The 19,260-nt window shown below is 37.6% G+C and overlaps 1 protein-coding gene across 2 annotated transcripts in view; it reads left to right on the top strand.

The window, feature by feature from the left end:
• Nucleotides 1-13,041, top strand: part of HMGCLL1 (3-hydroxymethyl-3-methylglutaryl-CoA lyase like 1) — a 73,508-nt gene extending 60,467 nt beyond the window's left edge. The window contains exons 9-11 of one of the 2 annotated variants that reach the window (XM_030448675.1): nt 6,830-6,955; nt 11,286-11,403; nt 13,007-13,041. In XM_030448675.1, coding sequence (XP_030304535.1) covers nt 6,830-6,955; nt 11,286-11,399 — 240 coding nt within the window. In that variant the 3' untranslated portion in view covers nt 11,400-11,403; nt 13,007-13,041. Of the gene's footprint in view, nt 1-6,829; nt 6,956-11,285; nt 11,605-13,006 lie in introns of those variants that run through there. The other variant, XM_030448676.1, reaches the window with a different exon arrangement.
• The last annotated feature ends 6,219 nt before the right edge of the window (nt 13,042-19,260 follow it).

Genomic DNA, 19,260 nt, shown 5'->3' on the forward strand with positions numbered 1-19,260 from the left:
TCAGCAGCAGCTGAACTGGGAAATCTGGCAATGCCCTGAGTTGTTCGGGTTGGGAGGGAAGGGAGACAGCCAAGCCACTCAGTGCTCTGATACTGCCTGCAGCTTCAGGGTTTCGACAAAACCTTGGAATGTGTCTCCTGCTCCCCCTGCAGGTTTTGTGTTCTTTAGCAAGGGAGCAGCTCGAATTGTGTACACCCACGAATTAGCAAACATATACTTGTCTTGTAAATAAAAATTGGTGCAAGAATTCATAAAGGGAGAAAAATATGCCGGCATAGGCAATAATAAATGTTATTTGTGAGCATCTGCATCCCTTTATTAATTTTGCTATGGTGTAGGATTAGGACTGCCTAAGTTTCAAAATCTCAGTATTTCACATTAAATGGCATCAATTACCCCTAAACATCCCTAAACATTCTCTGAAGAATAGATCAACCAAGACAGACCTCAGCTGCTCCAGCCCAAATGTGAGAGGTTTTCTGTGCAGCTGATGCACTTTCAGCCAGAGGGACATATTTCCCATCTCAATTTCAGAGGAGTTGCTGCACAGTTCTTTGTTGAGATGAAGGGAAAGAACATGGTCAGAAGCTTCTTCCTTGACTTGTTTTAGCTACAAGACTGACCAGTTCCTGACGATGGGGTGGAACTTTCCTGAGCTCATAACTGAGTCCAGGCCTGTGTGATCTGTTAAAAATCAGTATTTCTCTTGTGCCAAATTTGAGTGTGCAAAGCTAAAAGAATATCTCCAAGAAGCTTGTGTTAAAATTATTTAATATGAGCATAAGAAAGCTTTTTTCTTCCCCAAAACTTGTTCTCGGAAGTGGCCAACCCCATTTTTCACTAAAACTTTCCAAAACAATCCAGCCCAAGGCAGAGATGAGGCATGGAAAATATAAGATCCAGCAGTTAAAGGCTGTATGACAACGTAATAAACAACTGAAAGTAGGGCCTTATGATGGAAAGTGTTAGGGAACTTTTACTCTAGACATCATTGCCAGCTTTGCTTATAATAAACGTGTCAGTAGCAATATGAAAAGATGTGTGCAATAAGTTAAAGGAATTCTCTGTGAACCTACAAATTTTTTGCATCTCGTGCTTTGGGAGAAAAGGATTTATTTATTTATTGTGAATGTATTAATTTTGTAACTAACTGAACTGGGAATTTATAGATTTTAATGTAACAGTGACACCCTGTGGCCAGCAGTGATGGGATTTATACTGCAGAGTAGTGTTTTCTTTGGTGATGCATTGATCTTTAGCAAGGCTGGAGAGAAAATAAAAGGCAATGCAGTTCAGCACTTTCCACAGAGAGTTGTCTTATATGTAGAAATATATTTTTTCTATTTGCTCAAGCACGAAAATAATAATTATTTACCTACATTTGCCTTACTGTAATAAAGACACATTTCTTCCTTCTCACCTTCTTGGAACAACTGCTGAAGTAATACACTGATATTTTGTCATATCAATGTGCACCTATCTTTAAGGCACTAACTTCTAGTTACTGGTTTGCGCTGCATGCATCCCTGGAGTTGCTGATGCTGATCTTGCCATTTTTAAGACAGGAACAAAGTTAATTTTGTCAGACAGAGCCAGGTTTTAAGATCATTAAGGAAGGAAACTGACTGTCCCAACAAGAAATTATGAGGTGCTAGTAAAGCAATCTGAGAAATGTGAAACATTTATTATTCACTGGCAGTAAGGGTTTCCTGTTAAAGCAGGCTATTTGACAAAGGTGATGAATTTAATATCTTGCTCTCTCATTGGGAAATTGGGAAGTTAGCATGGGACAGGAACAAAAAGTCTTCTGCTTTCTCTAGAGAATAAGCTAAAGCTAGCCAAAGCCATAGTTTGGAAGGAGTTCAGGAACCACTGTCAGGAATTTAGGGATTATCAAAACTCCACTAGTGTCAAAAAAGACTGGAATACTGAAGTTGTCCAGGAAGCCAAGCCATTGTAAACCCCACACACATGTCCATGAGTAAGCTTCTCGGTGAGTTCTGATCCAGGACAGATCCAACAAGATAACTGCAGTGAAACTTCTCCTGATTCTCATCACAATTTAGTGCCTGTCAGGAAGTGACAAGACTGGGATTTTTTAAAGATCTCATATTGACAGTGAGTGTTTTGCAGGCTCAGATTGTTGAAAGGCTTGAAACTCATTATCTCTTTTTAAAGCTTGACAAATATTGGACACGTGATGATGGAAGACGCCTTATTTTACTTATTGTGTCAATTTTTAGCTTTTCTTTTAGAGCCCCTTATGCTTTTAATGGCTGCAAAAGCAAAACAGCTTCATAGCTGCTCAAACTTGCAGAGAAGTTATTTATTAGGTGCTATTTCAGACTCTGTGCTTGGACAGGCTGGGCTGTATTATTAATTAGTTAGCAGTGCTGCTGGAGGATGTTTTCCAACATCTGTTTTTAGCACGGCTAGGATGGAACTCAGACTATGGATTATTTAAGGACTTTTTGAATGGGGCCACACTGGAGATGAACTGCAGTGATTCTGAACAGAAATCAGAAAGCACATTATATTTACCCATAGCATATGCAAGAGCAGACAAATGCATCTGAGCATACTGCTGAAATATTAGTATATTGCAGTAGAAATCTTATCAGAAGTGTTGTGAAGAGGACTTTAAAGAACCATATCAGAGGCACCTGCTCATTGCATACGAAGAGCACTGAGTTGAAGACATGTCCAATTTGGAGGTGAGTCAGAGCTGATGTATTATACACACTGTGTCAAGACCTTGCCTACAAGTGGCTGAACATTAAAGTGGCAAATCCATCTTGATACAGATACCATTAAAGAGACATACACTGCCTCTGGGAAGTCATGGTTTAAATGTCCTGTATCTGAATGAAAGACACCATAAACAACATAACAAGGATGCTACCAATGTGAAGCTGTGACTAGACTTTCTCCCTTTTCTATCTAGCCAGAATAGTTGATGGCTTAAAAACCAGAGTGATTATCACTGTACATCATCTGGAGGTTACTGCTCTCATTGCTTTCCCAGCAGAAGACATAATTTCCTATGCTCTTGCATGTACTATATACTAAAATGGTTGAGCTCACTCCGGCTTCCAGGGGAGGTAGTATGGATTACCTGAGATGAAGCTGCCCAACAATACTGGAATGTGCTTAGACAAAGATGCATATTTTGCCTTATCTTCATGTTGCTGTAGTATCCCATACCCTTCTGGATATTCACAGGCACTTTCAATAAACAGTAATAAGCAATATGTACCCCAGTGTTACAAGAGTTGAACTGCAAATGCCCAATTACAGTTGCATTATGAGTGTTTGTACAAGCATGTCAAGAAATTAGTATGTATATCACAGAATTACAGAATTATCAGAGTTGGAGGGGAACTCTAGAGATCATTCAGTCCAACTCTTCCACTAAAGCAGGATCACCTAAAGCACATTACACAGGACTGCATCCATGTGGGCTTTGATATATAGCCAATTCCTTTAGACTATACAGCCTTTTAGTGCTAGAAGGATATTCCTTGTTCTTTTCTCACAGTGAGAGCTCTGTGAAGTGTTGGAGCAGGTTACTGATAGTAATATAGTTGACACACCACAGACAGAGACTCTCCTAGCTTTGAACTTGCAAAGTTCTCTGGCTGTTTTCAGATGGAACTTTAGTTGTCATGAAATAGAGTTTATTTTTTCCCCATTTTTGCAGGAAAAGCATTTCATGGCACAGCTCACTGGGGTTAGAAAGTGGCAGCTTGTATTGCTACTCAAACTGTTTCCAAGTGTGTCGATCTTTCTTGGGAATTTACCAGCCCATTATCTGTCCACAGCTTTTATCACCATGTAAAAGTTACTGAAAATAAGTACATCTAGAAGAATGCCATAGCCCTTATGACATAACCTGACAGCTGTTGGGAAACTCAGTGAAGAACACTTTCTTCTGCCTTTCCACCCCTGAAACAGTAGTTTTTAGTGGAAAGCTTGAAGTCACCCTGGAAAAGCAGGCATGGTAGTGGGATGCAGGCTTGTATCAAAGCAGCACTTCTATGTGTTAGTCTCCTTTCTTCCCCAGATCTTCCCTAATTCTTCCCACTAAGAGGCCCTAGGTATTTTTCTTCTGAGACATTTGCAAGCCTGATGGCTGCCAATATGAAGCTTGGAGTAATGACTTCCAGAGTAAATGTATGAATCTTAGCAGAGAGTGCAAAAAGTGAATTTCCAGTTGAAAGCTATCATAAACACATCCTCAGTGTATTGGACCCAGATGTTTTGAATAACACATTTTCTGACCAGTGGGTTACACAAACAAAGTGTGTGACAAGTGGCTGAAATGTGAAACTTGTACTTTGGTGATTCACTCTGTAATTCACAGATTAGTGTACTTTAAAGTGCAATATCCTTTCTCAGAGAGACTCAGTCTGAGCAATATTAAACAGAACTGTCTTGCCTGTCACAGTTATGCACCTTGACTCTATTGAGGTCTTTATTACAGGCTTTGGGCAGCTACCTAGCTCAATATAATATTCCCTGCCTGAGAATAGGACCTGAGACAACTCTTCATAGAATCACAGAATAACAGAATTGCTCAGGCTGGAAAAGACCTTCAAGATTATCAAGTCCAGACTTGCTCTGACCCTATTTCCCTATTCCTGATGGCCCACCACTAACCTGTGTCCACAAGCACCACATCAAGACAGCTTTTAAACACATTCAGGGATGGAGACTCAACCACCTCCTTGGGTAGTTGTGGGAATCCTCCTTCATTAGACTTCTCTTTTTAATTGCCCACCAGAAATGCTGGCACTTCAAAGAACCTCTAAGGCCAACGTTAAAACTGTAGAAAGCAATGTTAAAACTAGAAGCAAATTTGGGTTTCCAGCAACAAAGAGTTGGGGAAGTTTATTGCAGAACTTAAAAAAAAAGTCTCTGATGGGTATATTCAGAAAGAGAACTCAGCAACTGCAACATGCAGGACACCATCTTCTGCCTACCTTGCCAGCAAGTTGTATTCATGGATGTGACTGAGAAGCTCAGGCTCCCAGCCTGGCCTATAGAACACATAGGTGCCTTAGGAGAACAACAGAAATCATCTCATTTTGCAGTCAGGCCTCTAAGATGATCTTACTGACTTGGAAATGTGAATAACAGGCATGGTTTAACCTCTGAGTCTGTCAGAACCAAAAGTAAAAAAGTTAGAGTTTTGAAAACTGATCTCTCTGCAGGAACTCCTATCCTGAATTTGAGCCATGACTGTATCCTGGTTCAGTCTGCCTGACTTCTGCATTTTTGAATTATTTCGTTCTAAATGAGTGCTAGGGAGATGTGCTTAAAGTTGGGAGAAGCTTTGAAGATCTGATGACCCTTCTGCCTAATGTCATTGCCCACCTCTGATTATCTGTATGGTCTCAATGCCTCCAAAGGCATCTAATCTTCTTCAAGGGGAAATCTGAAGAGCTTTCTCTACCATGGGATGCACTGTGTACTGGAACACATGCTTGAAGTGCTAAAAGGAAAAAAAAATGCTTTCTGATTTCAACTTCATTTTAAAATCTAATCACAGAAAGATGCAGGTGCAAGAGCTCATTAAACAAGTCAGTGGAGATCACAGGCTCCATCCCTTTCCTTCCCTGATCAATATCCCAGGGAAGGTCTTGTCTCATAAAAATTTTAATATTTTATTTTAATATAATTAAATATAATTAAATAATAAATAGATATAATAATAAAGATAATTTAATATTATATTTTTGTCACTATTCTTTATCATGAATATGCTGAGAAAGGAACAGGAGAGAGAAGAAACTTGGATGCTGAGAGAAGAAAATAAAAAAGAAGAGAGAGAAATAAAAATCAGAGAATTATGAATTTATAACCCCTGGCTGTTTTTTCAAGTCTTTATTTAAATGAGAAAGGTTAACAGCCTGCATCAAGTACACTCTAAAAGAATATTCAGAGATTTTCAGCTGTATTTATGGAGATCTTCACGATATCCAAGATATTCTGTTATTCCAACACCTTAAAAACTAGGGTTTTTAAAGCTGCTCCAGGACTGTTTCAAGATGTAAAATTTGCTGTTTTGGGGGGGTGTTTTCTTTTAGACTGGAGAATACAATAAACAATAGGTCTGACTCACCAGAGTAAAGTTATTTGAGATTTTATTTAAGCAGATCTGACAAAATTTGTTTCTTCCTTACATGGTGGTGTTCAATTTGGGTGAAAATACCTGTAGTCTTGCTCTGAAACAAGAATTAATATATTATTTACATGGTGGTTTCATGATCTCTGATAAAGAGGAAGAAAAAGAGTGAAAATTCTGGGGAGAAAGTTCTCAGTGGAACAACAGACCTTAAGACATAACATTTTAGAGGGCATATGTGTGAAAATCTTTTGGATGACATGTAAATCAGATGCTAATATTGAGACATCCAACTTGCACGGACCTATACCTACATATGCTTAAAATTACACAGTTGAATAAACACATTGATTGTATTTGGTTGCATGTAAGCTTTTGCAGGGAACTTAGATACATGTAGAGAGATAAAGAATGAAAAAGCATAAAAGCTCTCTTTGGCTCTAAACTAGCACTCATCTTATCTGCCAAAATCCCATGTAATGGACCATTAGTTTTCTGTTCCACATCCTGTGTTTGAGCAGTTTTACCTTATAAAGGTGTCAGGACTAAAGCTGTTATAAGGAATTTCCTCTAAGAAACACATCCATTTGTGCAGAAATGTGTATTTTATCCATGGTAGCTATTATGTATAGCCTGATATTTATGAATAATTATAAATAATACCCTGTGCTGATGCAGCATTTTTGTGTTGTTGTCTTCCAGATGGGAGTTGCTGTAGTGGATTCATCAGTTGCAGGTCTGGGTGGTTGTCCCTATGCAAAAGGTGCTACTGGAAATGTAGCCACAGAAGATGTGATATACATGCTTAATGGTCTGGGGATCAATACGGTAAGATATTTTACTTTCTAATCAAGACTGCAAGGAAAAAAAAAATATTTTCTATAAAAATATATTACGCTGAGGGAGCTGGGGCTGTTCAGCCTGAAGAAGAGGTGGCTCAGGGGAGACCTCATCGCTCTCTACAACTCCCTGAAAGGAGGCTGTAGCCAGGTGGGGGTTGGTCTCTTTTCCCATACGACTTTCAACAAGACAAGAGGACATGGTCTTAAGTTGTGCCAGGGGAAGTTTAGGTTAGATATTAGAATTTCTTTATGGAGAGGGTGATCAGGCATTGGAATGGGCTGCCCAGTGAAGTAGTGGATTCTCTGTCCCTAGAGATATTTAAAAAGAGACTGGATGTGGCACTCAGTGCCATGGTCTAGAAACCGCAACGGTGGTTCAAGGGTTGGACTTGATGATCTCTGAGGTTCCTTCCAACCCAGCCAATTCTATGATTCTATGATTCTATGATTATCATACTTGACAGTTACCTGTGCCGTACATAGTCAGAGCAAATAGCAGATTTTTGCAAATTCAGTGCTTGAACATGGCTTGACAAATAACATGTATCATATTGTCTTCACTAGCAATTTAGAGTAGAACTAATTTGTATATTTGACAGGAATTCGAATAAACTCCTCTCCCTTCCTGGAGCTATGAGGAGCTCAGTAGTAACTGCTTTCAGTCTTTGTTCTGCCTCAGTAACCACCAAACAATCACTAGTATAGACATTTCCCAGAAGGCTGATCAGCTCTCCAGTGGAATGACTGTGAACATCAAATTTTTTCACAGAGCTTTGGATTTTGTTCATAGTGCTTACTAATCTGTTGTCACTTTTTATGGCTTCAAAGTAGAACAAAAAATATGGTGTTTGGAGCAGCCTAGGCACAGGATATTGCAGTTTCTACGGTATCCACTTAGTGTATTTCAAAATTGTACAAAATCTTTTATTGACTAGCAGGCTTCACAGTCATTTTTGTTTTCAGCCCTGTTCTTGGAGGGTAGGGCAAAGCAGGCTATCTGCACTGAACTGCACTTTAATGAACTTCACAAGTGAGCATCCACACTTGAAGAGTACACAGTTAGTATTGATGTCTTCACCGGCACGTTAATTGTTCTGTATTATTCCTGGGAACCAAGGAATACTTCTTCCTCCAAAGAATATGTTCTTCCTGTTGGTCATCATTGTTCTGGACACATGGCTTAATGAGCTTGTGCTAACTCAAGCAATAAAAAGATTTACCTTTAACAAAGACATGGAGTTTGAGAATCAAGCTCAAAGCATAATATACAAGGGGTAATGGTTTTAATGCTGAAAGAGGGTAAATTTAGATTGGATACTAGGAAAAAATTCTTTCCTGCAAGAATGGTGAGACACTGGCACAGGTTGCCCAGAGAAGTTATGGATGTCTCCTTCCTGGAAGTGTTCAAAGCCAGGTTGGATGGGGCTTTGAGCAACGTGGTCCGGTGGGAGGTGTCCCTGCCCATGCAGAGGGCTTTGGAAATAGATGAACTTTAAGGTCCCTTCCAACCCAAATCATTCTATGATTCTGTGATTCTATGAAATCATCCATTTCACTTCACATTGCTATACACCTTTGACTTAGGCTTTCAGTATAGTCTTTCCTTGGGGAAAATACTCACTGACTTGTCTAAATGACTGGTAGCAAAAGGAATAAATTAAATAAAAATTGCCAGATTAATTTAAATATATGTTTTTCCAAGTTTCTTGATAAGACTTATTGATTTTTTAGTGATCTCTTGTCCAAACAGCAGCCTAGCTAAAAACTAATACTAAATCCCATGGAGATAAGTAGCTTACCATCAAACACTTATTCCTCTTGTTGTTTGTTTTTTTTTTCTTTTTCTTTTTTTAAAAATATTTTTTAAATTTGGAATTATCAGTAGCAAAACACAATGCTTTGCTTCTTGACCCTTTTTTGACCCATTAAGAAATGAGATGTTTACTGAATGAGGGACATAGAGGCTCAAAATTATTAATATATGAGCTTTGGTCTTTGCATTGTTGGTTGGTTTTGGTACCATGGCCAATTCTGTAAAATAATTATCACAAAAAGCTATTAATATGACCTTTCTGCTGTAATGGCACCAGATGAAATTTTAATTACTAATGCTGTCCATTTGCAAAGAGTGCTTTCTCATGTTCCTCTCAGCTATATCTTATAGCTTTCATTTTGTTGACTGAAGTCACTTAAAGTGTAAACCAAAGGGTGAACAGTATTTAAGTATCCATTATTGTGTTCAGCTTGACTAGATAGATCAAAATGTGTTAATGCTTGATCTATACTGTTCTTCAGAACACATAACCAAGAAGTGGTGTGTGATATGAATCTCTAGAAGTCTAAATGTGAAATAATTTTCTATCAGACCCCATCTACAAAGAGATTGTGCCATGGTAATGGATAGATAATTATGCCATAGATCATTAATGCTTATGAAATGTTGTAGGGGGACATGTTCTTTCTATCAAGAGTGTCTATATGGTTCCTATGTAATTACAGCAATAGTACTCATGTTGATGATGCCTTCAAAGTGCTTGGCAAACAATAAGCTTTTCTGAGAAGCAGCTAAGTACTGTCAGCCCTGCATTACTAACACTGAAACCAAAGTTCAGAGAGATAATAGACTTGGTATTTATGAAGGCTGAATGAGAATTGATTAATTGAAGTCAATGGGAGTTAAAGGACTTTGCTTTCTGACTTAAGGCACTCATCCAAGTGCATAGTTACTTGTCTTTGTCTTTCATCATTTTGTTCCTTGGTGTCAAGGAATTATTCTGGATATGTGGAATGCTTACCAAACACACTAGAGAGCTATCTGAAGACATGGTTTTGCCTCACAACCTTACAAATACCCATCCCATCCTCATCAGTGAGTCCTGTCTGTGAATGGTGGGGTTTGTCCCCTCATGGCAATTCTCTTCTGTTCATGACACTTACATAGGAAAGGCAATGAAAAAGGCAGAGATGCTTGTATTCCATTTAATGAATGTGAACTCCGAACATGTGTTTCTTATCACCACATACCACATTATGCAGTGTTACACTGTTGTAAATGAGAATTTTGGATAGTTCAGGGGTTTTATTTTGTCATCTTCCATAATCTAACTACCAAGTACATGCATGGTGGTATGTTTCTCATTTCTTCCTAGGAAAAAAGCAGAGATACTCTAAGATTTTTTTTAGATTTTGTTTTGTGCCATAACAATCTACAAACTAAGCCTAAGTAATGGCCAATAAAGGATAAACAGAATGAGCTGAAGTCACTCTTGTTATAAGCATATTAAAATGAAACAGTTATAAAAGGATATCTTTGAACAGTATGTTTTAGGTGGTGCTATATACCAGAGCTGATTAGAAACTTTGAAGCCTTTTTGGTTTTGATTATATTTCTGTAAAGTAACCTATTCTCATTATCATTTTTAGCCAAAACCATGAAAGAAAAAGGTAAATGTATTGTACAATATGGAAATAAGTGCTAGACCAAATTAAAGGATTAAGCATTTAAGTCAGGCCCTGGTCTGAACTTCAGGGTATAAATCTATAAGTATGGTGAACGTTTTTTGTGGTGCAATGCATCTTGGGTTCCTTAGTATTGAATGATAGTTCAAATTTCCTTTTCACATCCCTTCTACAGGAATTTTATTGACTTGTAAATTCCAGTCTTTGGAGCAAGTACTTACATAACTTACATGATCTAACTCTAAAACTTTGCTATACATGAGAAATCCAGGAGACTAATAATGAAGGGATTTTTTTCCCCTCTTTAATAAGTGATCTGATTCCATTTTATTAATCAAGCAGTACTGATATGTATCTTAAGGTATTTAGAAAAACATTTGGTTGCTCAAGGAACATTTTTGTTTTAGAATGGATAGAATAAGCAGCTGCAACTTTTTGCTCAGTTACTCTAGCAATGTAAATGGCAATTTTGTATTGAAAGTAAATTCTCCAAGAAGGAGGATCCAGTTTTTCACTGAACTCAGGTTGCCAATACAAGAGTGTTTCCTCCATTTTCCTGAGCTGCAAATAGGGTACTTATAAGCATGAAATATCTCAGTGTTGGGTGATAAATAAGTACAGCACAAATGTAGACACTGTTTTTCTTCCAACTTTCAGTTGTTATTCCAGTTCTTTATTCCAGATTCTTTTGAGTTTACAGTCTATGTGCCTTTAAATCTACCAATACCTATTACCAATCTATGGCATGAATCAGGACCTTTGTTTGCAGAAACTAAACTCAGGAGCAAAAAGAGTGGAGCTTAAGCATTTTCAATATATGCATTTACTGTTCTTAACATCTTTCACCTCTTTTTTAGGGAGTAAATCTTTATGCAGTGATGGAAGCTGGAAACTTCATCTGTACAGCTTTGAACAAGAAAACAAACTCAAAGGTTGCACAAGCTTCCTTCAGTACTGGAACCATCAATTAAACAGGTTGGGTTTTTTTGCAGCTTAATTACATTTCACATCTACCAAGGAAATTTGTATCAAGAAAACAAATATAAGAAAATCACTTCATCAAAGAACCAAAATAGAACCTGTATAACTTTTTATTATGGGAAAAGTTATTGTACTGTACTGTCTTGTCAAGAATTGTTTAATTTGTAAGTAAGAAATAAATTATTGTAGTACAGAACCCTGTGCTTGGTATTTCTACAGATGAGAAAAATGTATAAGCAACAAGACATTGCACAATGTTTCAAACTGAATTTTAGTTCTTTTCAGGAAAACTGGATAGAAATAGTCAAAATATAGTTAATTTAAACAAGTTTACTCTTAGAACAGTCCAAATAGTTTATGAGATAGCACACTACATGTGGCCATTCTATTATGGATTTTATTTATCTGAATCTTTACATTTTGTCAGGTTAGATGTGTTATGAACATGGAGCCAAATCTGAATTCACTATCAGAATTTTTTATCAATAGCACTTTTTAATTTCTGTTTTGTTTAACATCTGTTAAGTACATGAATGATTTTATCTTGTTCCAAGACTTTGTGGTGGATGGCAGTCTGACAGATCTGCCAAATCTAACGCAAATTTAGTTATTTTTTACATATGTTAAATTTGTTGTAGTTGCTTTTTTTTTTTTGGTCAACTATACTAAAACCTAATTATGTAATGCAATTAAAAACTGGCAAGGTTTTCAATCATCATTCAGGATAGTAATAGTAGTGTAGAAGGGGCTACATTTTTGTCCAAGGTCTCATTGAACAATTTGATTTTTTTATTTCATAGTCTATGAACTGACATCCTCAGTACAAGTCATAAATTCTTGAGGAAAATAATACTCTGCTCGACTAGCTTACATAAAGGAAATTACAATTTTTCTTTGTGCTCTGCTGATGCTATGGTACTTTTCAATGTCTTAGTACAACAAAGTAAACCGCATTGTCATTTTTAGATCAGGAAAGAGCAAATTCAAAGAGCCTTATCTTTTCTATAAACTGTTGAAATCTGCTATGAATATGTTGTTATTTTTCCAGTCTGAAACATCAGTACTGTTACTGGTTGTTTGTGTAGGATCCTCTGTAATTCTCTGTGTACTCAATCTTGATTTTTTTCTGAAAACAACCTATTAGCATGAAAGTTCAAAACCCTGGATTGTGATCTTTTCCCATATTCTTCATTTTCCTCCAAAATATGAATAGCTGGGAAAAGGTAAAATGAAAGAACATAAAGATAGCATTTAAAGAAAGAAAAGGCTGAATAATTTTTTCTTGTTACTCAACTCTGCCAAGTTACAGCTGAGTCTCATCTTGTCTTCAAAATTCCAAAGTCAATTTTTTTATATCTTTTAGCCAGTATTGTAGTTTATAACTGGCACATCTTAAGAAAGTCAGACTTTTCATGCAATGTAACTCAAAGCTGTAAAATTGGTATAAATCCTCTACCCTGTTTATGTGATAATGATAGTCAAAACTCTGCTCATTGCAAGAGTCAAGAAATAAGCAAAGAAATGTGTTCAGGTGAGACAGGAGATATCTTGCCTGTCTACCCAAAATATTAATTAAACTTTTTTCTTTTGTATCTAGTGTGAAGACCTTCAAGTACTCTTAATGACACGAATACTCAGATTTGCTTGATGTGCTCTGTATAGATAGTTGGATCACTGCAGAAAATGCTCCAGCCTCATTTTCCTTTGTTTCAGCTGGGGCTTTGATATTTAGCAGACATTCTGGCTCATGTATCACAACACAAAGTTTAATTAAACTGGTCTTGAACCTTTCACATATTTAAAAATTCTATAATAGATTAGATACAATGATGAATCTGCAGCAGTAGTTAGTCTGTACTTAGTCTAATTATTAGTAGTTCATCCTAAAAGAAGTGTCAGAGTTGACATACTAAAAGCTTCTTAATTCAGGTGCCATTTACCTCTGAAGGTGACCATGCTGTAATAGTTCCTTGTTTAAAAATAAAATTTCCTCTTTAGTTTGCTTTTGTACAGGCACAGAAGCAGCTAATCTTGAGGTGAAGGATGTAGTCCTCATATAGGGTCTGATGAATGTTGTTCCATCCAAGATCCTATGAACACCTTTATCTGACATGAGCAAGATTGAACTTCTCCTGGGAAGTGAAGCCAGCCCTTGAAAAGAAAGTAGTTGTTCTGTAAACTACCTTTTAAATACTACCCTGAATGCTGGGCTAGACAATTGATCTGAGATGAGCTTGTTACCCAGCCTTAGGAGATTCAAATATACATGTTTTTAGCATCCTAATCGATGGATCTAACCACTAGGCTATATACAGAACTGAAAAAGAACTTACTTGCTGGTAAATCTAGATGAAATTGTGTCACTGGGTAAGATGAAATTTAAAATTCCTGAGACCAGAAAGATCACAAGAAAAAAAATGTCTTTGCAATTGATTATAGGTTTTTTCCTTGAAAGCAGTGGTGAGGGCTTTAACCAGGTTAGGAACTGAATTGATGCCATCCATTTTTTTGGTAACTATACTAACTACAATATCTTAGATAAAAGTGAGTGGTTTTACTACTGCCACAGTTTTTTAATTAAATAAAATACCTGTGTTAAACATGGGCTATAGAATAAAAAAGCTGTCTCCAATCAGTTCTTTGACAGTTCTAGATGTCTATGTTCCTACCTCCCATGAAGGATTGCTTTGGCACTAGGAAGACCCTTACAGACCCCTGTGCATGGTGCATCCTAGACTTCTCTGCATCTGGGCTGTCCAGTTTGCAACTCCAAGGTTCTCAACAGTCCCTAAGCACTGGAACAGGGTACATTCCCCATTAAATTGTGGGAATGAACAACATAAAATGCCTCAGTTCTTGATCGGGGATTGGCTCTGATTTAGAAACTACTTTGGAGCTTGTGTAGAGCCTTAAATGTAGGTCTGTTATTCTGTAATGATGTGAGCATTGGAAAAGATGAACAGTCAGATCTGGAGCCTGTGCTTTACCAGCACGTTCAGCTTCAACCACACACTGAGTTATAGTAATCCAGGATGGAGGGCACAGACAAGTAGATTATTTGTTATGAATGTTACAAGGGAGGAAGAAACATAGAGCCAGATTAAAAAAACCAAACCAAAACAAAAAGCCAACAATGTTTATTTGCCAAAAGTGCCACCTGGGATGAATTTAGTTTTGTGGGTCAAGGTGAGCAGTCCCCACAAAATCTTTCTTTACTTGTAGTGTGACTGAGAATCCTAAGACATCTCATGTTCTTGCTGCTAAAATTTGTTGGGCATGTAAAATGCTGCTTCTCTGCTTTCCTGGGCTGGCATCATTCTGAGTGTGTAGTACATTTAAACACCTAATCTTATCTTTGGCTTAAAAAAAATAGACATATATAGCCCTTAAACTCAAGGGCTAATGCAGGATCTATGCCATGACCATGCATCACTCCGATAGGCAGCTTTGAGTTCAGCACATAATAAAGTAGCTGAGACCCTATAGCTTCAAAAGCATGGCACTGCAGCCACTAGTGGTGTGATGACACTACAGCTGCCCAGTGCTTCTCAACTAAATCTTTATGCTTATATTAAGAGTGACCCACCACTAGACATGCCTGCTCTTTTAGTCCCTATCCGTGTCACCCAGTGAATACATTGTCATTTCAACCTGAAGTAACCCCCTGGCTGCATCTAGGTGTTTGGCTTCCATGAGCAAGTATTCCTATTAATATACTGTATCATTATAAAAATTTTGTATGTCTTTATTGAAAGGTATAAAGAAAAAGCAACATTGTGCTGAATATTGTGATCACACTGTTGGAATGTGGGCATATGCTGCTCCCTGTGTCTTTTGCTGACAGCCCTCTCTACTTATGGAAAGATACCATAAACTCTAAGGGAGCCTGCAGAAGGAGAGCAGTACTTATACTGACTGCTCCCTCTGAATCTTATCAGAGACAAATTAGATGTACCAAGTTATTTACTTATATGCTTTGGAGACTTTCTTCTGTAGTGGAACAAAGCAATCAGACGCCTCTGATTACTGAGAAGTGGGTGTGAGCCGGTATCAAATCCACCTGTGCCCAATTAGGGCAGGCCCCCCATTGAGCATGTGCAAAACCAGGGGGCCAATAAAAGGTGAAACTCACAGCCACAGACTAGCTCACTCCTGAGCACTGTATTACCTATTACCTTTATTGCGCCACTAGCGCTCATCGCCTCCAAGGTGAGGCTCTCGTGGCGCAGCTGGTTAAGACCCAGTACTGCAATGCCGAAAGTTCCAGGCTCAAGACTCCACAGAGAGCTCAGGAGTGAGCTAGTCTGTGGCTGTGAGTTTTACCTTTTATTGGCCCTCTGGTCTTGCACATGCTCAATAGGGGGTCTGCCCTAATTGGGCACAGGTGGATTTGATACCAGCTCACACCCACTTCTCAGTAATCAGAGGTGTCTGATTGCTTTGTTCCACTACATTCTTCTGTTGTTCACTGTATCAAAGTCACTGAGCAATGTACTCACAGAACAATGTAGAGCTCAACTTACTTCTTCCAAGGCTATGGAGTAGGTGAACTGGAGTCCCCAGGGCACTCTTTGGTCTGCACCCTGGTCTGAACCTGTGAAAGTTCAATGGGTGATCAATGTCATATTACTGGAAATTTCTTTACTACATTCACAGTGTTTTTTCTTTTTCCCATGTTGTTGGCAATAGCTAGAAAGTCAAATAATGGCTTCTTCAGCTGGCCAAGATATTATGTTGTTCTAAAGGCATGGCTGGAGTGGTTTTTTGGAGGAGAAGTTGATCAGTTCCATTAGTAATAGTCATAACTGCTCTTCAGTGCCTTTCACAAGACAGTAATGATGTGGATCCCATACATGGATAGTGTTAATGTCTTCCAGCAGAAGCTTGCTTTGTAGTTTATACTTTTATGTATTAGGGCAACTTGGCTCTGGATGAGCACTTTAATGTTTCATTTTCATGTATAACCAGAGTTTATGGAAATAAGAAGTGAATATTCTGGTCTTGTGAATAAGTCCAGAGAGGCTTTGGCTAATTTTCCTTTCTTAATAGCGTCATTTGAGTTCATAAAACTTTTATTATTGTAATAAGGAGTCACAAAATGAAGACTGCAAGTCTGTGAGGTAAAGCTCCTATGTTTGGGTTCAGTGTTGTTGAAGTGAAATAACACTTGTCCAAAGTGTTATTGTGAATGTATAAGATATGCCTATTTTTTCATGGAGTTATTTTCAAGAGGTAGAAATATTGTTTAGTTACTGTGATACCTGAAAATTAGTAAATCTCTGCTACTGAATTTTTCTATGATTTATCAGACTGCCTTAAGTAGTCTATTGATTGTGAAATGCCTCGAGAACTGACTAAACAGAAGAATCAGTCTGGAGAAGTGAATGAAAGACACTTGCTTTCCAGTTCTTGACTTGCTGATCAATGCTTTTCTTTCATTATAATATATTTTTTTAAGATTATTTTTCTCTACAGTCCTGCTCTAACACAGTGTTGATCTTCATTGCTGCAATAACACAGCAGGCAGAAGGACCACAGCCAAAGTCAACTTAGTCCTTTGAAACCAATGTCAAAGAGATGAAATAATTGTTAAGGAATTGTCATGTACCCTCTTGGCTAAATGCATTTGTGATTTTGCAATATGTGGTGTTAAAGCTGAAATAAAATCTATCTCAGTGTTTACTGAAACTGATACACTCATGTATTGTGCCAGATTCAGCAGCTCTGACTAACCAGCTCACACGTAAGGCATTAACAAATATAAGCTGTCACTCTGACATGTGTGTCTGTGTTGACTTTGTTACCTCGTAATCCATTTGGAGTGCATTTTCTCAGAATTACCTTTTTATCAGTTGTTCCTGTGTGCTTTTATAGCTGACGAATCTCTCCTAAGTTACCAGGGAAACCTTTCTTCCCTCCATTAACTAACCATTGAAAGCTAAAGCCAGGAATGGAGGTAGGAGTCAAGAAATTCAGTGAGGCATTATCTAACTTCAGATGTTGTGGAATAGAAATCTTTGACCTCTAAGTGATGTCTAAGGCCCCCTGCACACTTCGTGGGAGACTGAATGACTTCAGCTGGTGGTCTGAAACCTCAGCTTGCTGATCAGGGAATTTTCTTGGAAGAGTCAACAGGAAAAGTCCCTACCCTCTGCTACCATTGAAGTGTCTCAATATGAGCTGCAGTTAATTATCTTTACCAGCTTGAATCCAACAGTATTTTTCCTGGTGGAAATACACTCACAGTAATTTTCTGAATGAACTGAATGTTGTTCACTCTTAAGGCACTTCGTGAGGATGGTGTTGGCACTGTGTCCATCCGTCTTCTGTGTTACTGGCTGGATCTGGCATCTAGCTCAGAGTATCACAGTATGTTCCCTTTCAGATGAGAGCGCTGTAAGGCTGAAATTCATGCTTTATCCTTCTGGCTAATCATTCTTCATTTCTTAAAAGGGGTGAACACCACATTTGTACCCAAAACAACCTGTGTCTGGGAATACCAAGTCATCAATTAAAGTTAATTTTCTTCAGCTGATAATTAGGTGCAGATGCCTCACTTCAGGGGAAAAGATTTAATGGTGAGGCTGTTACCAAGATACTACTTTGATACCAAAACTGTTTATGAACCAAACAGTGACCTGAATACAGATCATCCCAGCAGAAATTCCTTTATTTAGTGATTAACACCTTGATACAATAGGCAAAATACAGTCTCACTGAGAAATGTAAATCATAAGGATACATTTTACTAGTATAATGGAGAAAATTTTGTTTTCCATTAAGCATTAAAGTCAGTCCTAATGAAAAACTACAGAAGCAACACAACAGCCACTAAATAGTTTTCTGTTTCAGACTAACTCACTTACTTACCCTTTACATTTTACATAATTTCCTGTGCATGTGTATGTCTAAGCACAAATATGAGAATTCCTAGCATCTAAATACAAGGCAATAAGAAAACCAAAAATATTATAGGATAGAAAGTTACAAGAGATGCTTTTATAACTGAGGTTTAGTTAAATCTGACTATAAATGGTTCTCTTCAAATAGTGTGACACAAAGGGTTCAGTATTGTGTTGTTTCTTGAAGACAGACTGAAAAGCAACACAGGGCTCACTTCATACATATATTTCCTATATAAATAATTTTTTTTTTACCAGCACTGTGAGAACATATCCTCAATTGTATTTTCGGCATGAGCTATTTCCTCTTCACAGTTTTTAGATGGGTATTGATATACTAATTCCAAAATATCTACATGGTGGTAGGTAAACTAAATGCTGCACATGGCTAGACTGATAAAAGAGATTGTTTTTATTAACAAACTAACCATCTTTCCAGTTTTCTGTTGTCTTTTTTGTCTAAAGGCTCATTTAGTAATGTGATAGCATTTGACTGCAAAACAAGAAGGATAATTTGCTTTATGTAGATCCTAAAGAAAAAGGAAATGCCTGTTGCAATTATGTTGGAAAATTTCTAAAACTTCTTTTCCCAAAAGAACTGCACACTTAAATAATTTCACAAGCTACCAAAGCCAGAAGGAAAAGTCACACTGAAGAGCAGAGGTTCCTTCTCTTTGGATCACATCATAGATTTCTAGCCCTAGATATAAATCAGTCATGATCAGAAACTGAGGCTGAATTCAGTGGAACCAGTATTTAATTGCTGACCCAGTTTGTTGTGTGAGTTACATTAAGTGGGAATTCAGACAAAATTCAAAATATTCAAATTAAAATTACCTCACCAGATGCTAGCATTGACAGATAATACTTACACTACTCATGATTAACAGTTGTATAAGATGTCATTATCTTGTGCCTGGCAGAACCAAATAGAAAGATATAACAAGGA

Source organism: Calypte anna, chromosome 3 (genome assembly GCF_003957555.1).
Source record: "Calypte anna isolate BGI_N300 chromosome 3, bCalAnn1_v1.p, whole genome shotgun sequence".
NCBI classification, from domain to species: domain Eukaryota; kingdom Metazoa; phylum Chordata; class Aves; order Apodiformes; family Trochilidae; genus Calypte; species Calypte anna.